Source organism: Phytophthora infestans, genomic scaffold (genome assembly GCF_000142945.1).
Source record: "Phytophthora infestans T30-4 supercont1.11 genomic scaffold, whole genome shotgun sequence".
Classification (NCBI taxonomy): Eukaryota; Oomycota; class Peronosporomycetes; order Peronosporales; family Peronosporaceae; genus Phytophthora; species Phytophthora infestans.
The window spans coordinates 1,423,260-1,429,893 of record NW_003303748.1 but is presented as its reverse complement, the minus strand read 5'-3'; the positions used below and the strand labels follow the sequence as shown (position 1 = coordinate 1,429,893).

The window sequence follows — 6,634 nt, the reverse complement described above, 5'->3', positions numbered from 1 at the left end:
TGTTGCATTTTCCACGACGCAAGGAAATTCTTGAGTTGCTGGAGGCGGTGGCAGCTTCGTCATCTGCGGCAGTTCAAAGGGGATGACACTGATCACTTGGCACCCTCTCTCCACGAACGCCATTAGCGACGTCTCCCGTTTGTACACGAATTCAAGGAATAAATTCTTAAGTAGCGCCATGTTCCGTGTGGCTGCGCGCTGCTGTAGATACAGGAAGACGCACCCACGAGTGTCCAGATGATGCTTTGGTTTGGCAAGGAGAAGTGCCGCTTCACGACGTCTCTGGAAGCTGGTGCTCAGCACCGGGTACATAGTGATGATGGTTGCATCATGGGGGCCAACGTGTTCTCGTGTTCGTTGAGGAAATCAGCAAAGATGCGACGCAGCATCAACATGTTCACACACTTGAGGCGCTGCTCCAAATACGCAGCGAAATCTTGCAGCATAGCGTGATCTCGAGGCACGGAATCGGGTGGAGCCCTTCCGCGACTCACGTACCCATCTATTGTCACGATGGAGCGCGCTCGCGTTGTCGGGCCTGAGGCCGTCGCCATGGCGTCCACGGTATCCGTTATCCGGTGATGTTGAAATGGGGGAAGCTATCGTAGTACATATAAATTCGCCAAAATAAGATTCATTAATACCTGAGAGATATTATTAATTGGCTGTAGTACAATGACACATACAGTACACAAATTTGAGAATATCATTTATTGAGATGCATCGCGTTTGTCGAAATAAGGCCGCATCCTTACACAACAGTAGTATTAGAAAAATCTACGTTTGATACCAGCCCAACCACGAGTGGTAGCTGCTTGCAAGAAGATTGAGCTGGTGGAACTTCTTGGCCATGGCGTATTTACCTTCTGTATCAACGATTTGGAAAGCTCTGGAATGAGCCCAAGAGGCAGCACAGCGGTCGATACGTTGTTGAGCTCGAAGACAGCGAAGTCGCAGCTTGTTACGCTGAGTAACAATTCGTCGCCAGTGACGAAATGCGTGTGCTCGACGACATCGAGTGGCTAGTTGTCTGGCAGCGACGAGTTGGCTGGGACCCTTACAGTACAAGCAGTGATAAAGGTAAAACCGAGCGTATGACTGAAGAACACACGCCTTCATCGCTTGATGTGCCAGCATAGCAGTTCGACTAAGTGACTTAAGACTTGGCTGTGGCTGCTTTGCAGTTGACATTTTAGGTGTAGACTGGAGGACGATTCGAAGTTTGATGCGCGGCCTTCTAACGCGTAGTCGAACACGACGAACACGTACCTCCCCCTGGTTTACGTAAGGTACTTCATTAATGTTCACTTTCGAATCCAGCAGCGCCGAGGTTAGCTTCTCGAGAGCTAGAGATTCGCGTTGGTACTCCCGTCTTACCGACGTATTCAGTAGCGACAAGTCGCTGTCAATGAGCCGTAAATGCTCATCAAAATCCGAGCAGAATTCAGCGAGTGCAGGAGTGTATCGACGCGGTCCTGCACCACGGTGTGGTTCTTGTGGGCGATCTCGTCTTTCCTTTGGGTTGCTGAAGCTCGAAGCACCTTGAGCTAGATGATACACTGTGGCTTTTCGTTCGTGACGTTTTGTGGGTTGATTACGAAGTATAAAGAGCTTCTTTGCTCTTGCCAAGGCAGGAAACACTGCTGGCTCGGTCATCGTCTCCAGTACTACGTAGTAGGATTCAGCCGACGACGCTTCAAAATTGCTTCATTTTTAGCAAGATGCAAGAAAGACCATCCACCGATGCACCTGCATCTAGACTCGAGCTTCGTGCTTAGCGTGATATTTGCTTGGCTACGAGAGCAAGAAACAAATCTGCAATGGCAAATACTGTACAGATTGCAGAACCAGTAGCCCAATGTAATTTAATTTTTGTAGAATCCACTTCTTGAAATCATAACATTTGTTTATATTATTTACGAGCGCTAAGCAGTCTCGCTGCATTCAATCCGATTTATCAGGTTTCTATTCTGACAACCGGTTAAGAAACAAATATTTGATACTTTTTGTGCAGATCTGTACATGGCGGCCGATGATGGAGACTTTATAGCGAGGGACAGCGTGCGTGTGGAGACTTAAAGACTCATGGACTTGCTTTAGGGTCGTCAGGGTGGTGTGTATGCATCGTCTGGGCCTTGTGGCTGCCGGTATGGAGTGGAGAGGGGGATTGGAGTCTCCTTGTCACAGAGCGATGGGTGGTGGAGATCTGGAACCAAGTGTACCGTGTATTTGTGTTGTTTACAGTGAGTGGAGCAGTACTTTACATCTTTGCGAGCACTGCGACCGATTTTAGGTGGTCTGATGGGCTGCCTGTAACCCTAGACAAGAGTGAGGGGAGGCCTATTTATTGTAGGTGCTCTCTTAGATTAGTTGGGGTTTCAATAAGGGGGTTAACCTCTGTGTTACATGTTGTTTGTTGACCTCTTTCTTCTCCTCACACTTGGGTCACAACGAGGATTTAAGTGACAAAAGGAGAAAGAAATGATGGGGTTTCAGTGGTGTGTGTAGGACTCGATGTGTATTTTACGTGCTCTCTGCTCCGTTGAAAAAATGTTTACACATTGGTTTTCTATTGTTCCAAGTGTCTCTTGTTACCTCGTTTTGCTGTTTGGAGTGTGTCTGGTGATTGATACACAGTGCTCTTATCCTGCTCTCTGCTTGGCTCCATGTCGGTTGGCTGTGGCTCGGGTGTGTCACATGCTGCTGTGGCGTCTTTTGGAGTTTGTTCCTCGAGTTTATTGCAAGTTTCTGCCAAATATTTGCCAAGTATCGGGGAGCGCAATGGAGTCGCGAATGGCGAATGCAAGTTCAGTGCAAATGGTGCTGGAGGTGCAGAGGAATTGCTGCGAGGGGCTGCACATGGTGACGGTGCTGAGATCTTCCGAAGGGTTGCCGTTCGACTGCGTTCGGTCTCATTTTTGAGTCGTGAGTGCAGTCACGACGCTTGCAACAAAGGTTCGTCCTTGATTCCATGTGCATTTACTTCAGTTTTTTTTTTGGTCTGTTGTCTGTTTTATTTCTAGAGCGTAGGTATTTAACCTAGAACGCGTGTTTGGATGTAAGTCTTGATCTCCATCACGCGGCGGTCAAGGTACTCGAGATGTTGTCGGAACTCGTACCATTCGATACGTCGCGTGTCATTTGCATCGAGTTCCCCCATGATTTCCTTGACCAGATCGGTGGCAAGACTCGAAATGGTAGAAAACTGTGATTTGTGTCGAGTTTCCACACTTTTGACTTCTTCCCAGGCCGATTCTGGTTTAGACGGCGTGTTTACAGGTTCTAAATGATCTGTGAAAATAAAAATCAGACCACGTTGAAGTTCTGGTAGAGTCAATATGGCGTCTCCGTTGACGTCTGACGTCGCGAAGAGGAGATGAATCTGGTTGACGAATGACTGGCTTCCGGTCTGTTTATTGGTCGCAAGAGCATACGAGACCCACTCCATCGCGTTGAGAGCGCCGTCGTGGTTGCTATCCAACGCGTTTATGAAATTCTCGACCATTTTTGAGCTCGGTTCCGACCCAAACATAAGCCAAAGCAGAATTTTTAGTTCTTTGATATTGATCGAGTGTTCTCCATTATCGTCAGCAGCGAGGAACGCGATAAATGGTGAAAGAACGAGAAAGAACGCGTCCATGGAGATCGCATTGTCTGAAACGTTGCTTTCTCCGTATTTTACGAGTGACCGCGTATTTTGCATAGTTTCCTTCATTGTCTGCAGTAAGAAATTGATTTCGTGTTTCCCAGCTGCGGGGAAGTAGCGCTGGATCATTTCCTCACAGATCTCTTCGAAGCACTGGAATTTCAGTTTATCTTTTTCCGGTTCGGCAAAATTCAGGAATGCAGTAGATAGTTCCTTCAGCATCAAGTCGTACTGCACTTGGTTCTCGTAAATTACTCGAGTATTCGCGAATTTTGCAAGATAAGTCATCACTGTTCGCTCGTGTACTATCCACTCAGAAAGTTCGTCAAGTGAAATTCTGCCATTCTGATCCCGATCAATGCGCGAGAAAGCGTCAGTAGCAAGGACTTCAAGACCGTCTGTAGCTGGTCTGGGCTTACCGACCACTTTACAGAGCCCTCTAGTCGTGCAAAGCATCAGTAGAACCAGTTCGTCTTTTGATATCATCTTGGAATGGTCGAAATCGAAGAGATCAAATAGAAATGGGACTTTCTCCTCCATCGTCGCATTGCAGTACACGATGATCACAGCAAACACTTCCGTCACATCCACCTGATTTTAAATAAGAAAAACTATAAGATTTTAAGTTTTTGATAAGGAAAGAAATAGTTGACTTGCCTTGCCGACTTCCCACGAGTCGAAAAGTGCAAAATGTTCGAGTGAATCTTGACAGATGAGTGAGAAGATGTCATCAAACTCTTCTGGATTGACAGTCATCTTGTCTCCTAAAGTTCCTTGCAAGGTTTCAAAGTTCTCCTTCGCAACATGAAAATCATCTAATGTTGCTATAGAAAAAGAAGACAGTTAAACCTTGTAAGTATCGCCCTCACACTCGCTCTAACCTGCTTTATATTCCTATCAAAAACACGATAATCATAAGATTCAGATCGCGTCATTCATCACATAAACTGCCACGTGTACATTTAGCAGGGGATCGTCGCTCACGATCGGGCCGACCACGTCGACGGTCAGTGCGTTCCCCATCTCGTCGTCTTAATTAGAGCAACTTTCGGCAAGTCAAACTTAGAAACGGTTTGTCTACAGACTATTCATAACTCGCTTCAAGTCCTCGACCAGTTTTCGACATGGATTTCGTCTCCGTCGGTCTTGCCAGTCCGCCACCCCGACGTCCAACAGAAGCGAAAGGCTCTGCAACTACCACCTCGTCCTTACCCCCTTTACAAACCACCAGTGACATCTCCCCATCTCCGAGAAAACACGATAAATCACGACCCATCCGAGTCTCTTCCTGGTCCTTAACCTTCGCACCTGGAAGTCCGAGACGTATCCCTACCGACTTTATTGATCACGATGCGTCCTCTCCAATATCTCCTAAAGTACAAAAGCTTCACACCCGTACACGTCTACTAGACGACAGTCGAACACGACCGGCATTACTACAAGAACTCCTCGACTTTCTTCACACAGAGCTGGACGGAGAGCGAGAGTCAAGAAACCCCAGTTTACGACGACTACAAATCGTAAGAGAAGCTCTCAATCGCCTAATCGACGGCTTCAGTGTGTACGCACCTGTCCTTTTGCAAATTCGAGATGAATATGAACGTGCAGTCGAAGATCTTCATGCTCGAAATTTGATGATCCCGGGACTGCAGACTCGACTACAAAGTCTGGAGACTCACTGTCTTCAACAACTCAGTGCGTATAGTGCAGAAGCGAAATCTCGTTCTCTTGTGCTAAAGAAACGATTAGCAGAGACGCAGGCGTTGCTGGCTGCTAGTACAGCAGAAAATGCGCGTCTCACTGCTGCGTTAAGAAGTGAAAAGGACTATGTTACAAGAACAGAGAGTAAACTCACCGATGTTCAACGTTCGACGTTGACGTTAAGCGAGTAGTGTACGAAGACATGACGAGAGCTTACGTGCTGGACAGGAACGTTCTCTTGAGGACGCGAGAGCGTTGCAGAAAGTTTCAGCGCGATACTATCACGCATGTGACGAACTGGCTGAACTTAAGAAAACTCTAGCAGCTTTGGAAGAAGATTAGAATGGAGAACGTGTGGCTGCAGATAAGAACACGATCGTGCTACTTAGTCGTGGAGTATAATACAGGAGCTCTGTACTGCACTAACTGCGTCGAGTCCAACATACAGAATCACAGATATAGAAGATCCATAAAAAATCATTAAATTTAGAATGTAAATATTAAACGCCTAGATTTTCTAGAATGATGTGGCCGACCTGTCTAGCAATCAGACAATAAAGTTGCGTGTCGTTTGATGCTAAAACGCAAGAATTCCTTTATTATTGCTAGGTTTCAATTAGTGGCATTGACGGCGTATCAAGGGAAGTGGACACCACAACAACAATTGCTTAAGATCCTCGTCACTGTACGTACGCTAAATATCGACATTAAGCGGAAATATCAATAGAAACGCACCCACTAAGCGTGCAAGGCCCCGCTTTGGCAACTGCGACATTCGGTTTAGATGGTATAAATATCACTTTAGAAATTTAAGAAATCATATTTACCGTCCGGAACGAAGGTGTCTTCGAGTGCAATTTCCTCCGTGTTGTCCCGCAACGTAGCGAAGTACGAGTCTCGAGAGTAAATGATGTCGAGCAGTACTCCGCGCATCACGAGTTTCATGACGACAAGCCGAACGCCAGCGTCTGCGAGAGCATTGTTCGTAGTGGGATGAGTCTGTAGCTCAAAGAAGGCTGGAATATTTTTCTCCGTGGCTTCAGCTAGCCACGGGAGTTCTCGTGCTTTAAGTTTCAGTCTCTCGGTCGTGCGAGGCTTTGCCAATTATTTGACGGAACTCGCCAACTCCCGCATTTGGTACACTGCATCCCGTTTTCCCGAAGTTAAGTCGACCACATCATCTACTTCAGTGAGGGAATCCTGTTGGGCTTGAAGTAACGGCAGTAATCGCGAGATACCTCAAGTCCACACCACGACGCGAAATACTTTCAAAGAAGCTTTTAAGTT

The 6,634-nt window shown here is 46.7% G+C and overlaps 1 protein-coding gene across 1 annotated transcript; it reads right to left on the bottom strand.

Moving 5' to 3' along the window:
- Window positions 1–3,034: 3,034 nt before the first annotated feature.
- Window positions 3,035–4,402, bottom strand: PITG_07516 (EF hand containing protein, putative; the record flags this gene model as incomplete). Its single annotated transcript, XM_002904462.1, has 2 exons — window positions 3,035–4,237; window positions 4,313–4,402. 2 exons carry the CDS (start codon window positions 4,400–4,402, stop codon window positions 3,035–3,037), a joined length of 1,293 nt encoding a protein of 430 aa, XP_002904508.1.
- Window positions 4,403–6,634: the final 2,232 nt, after the last annotated feature.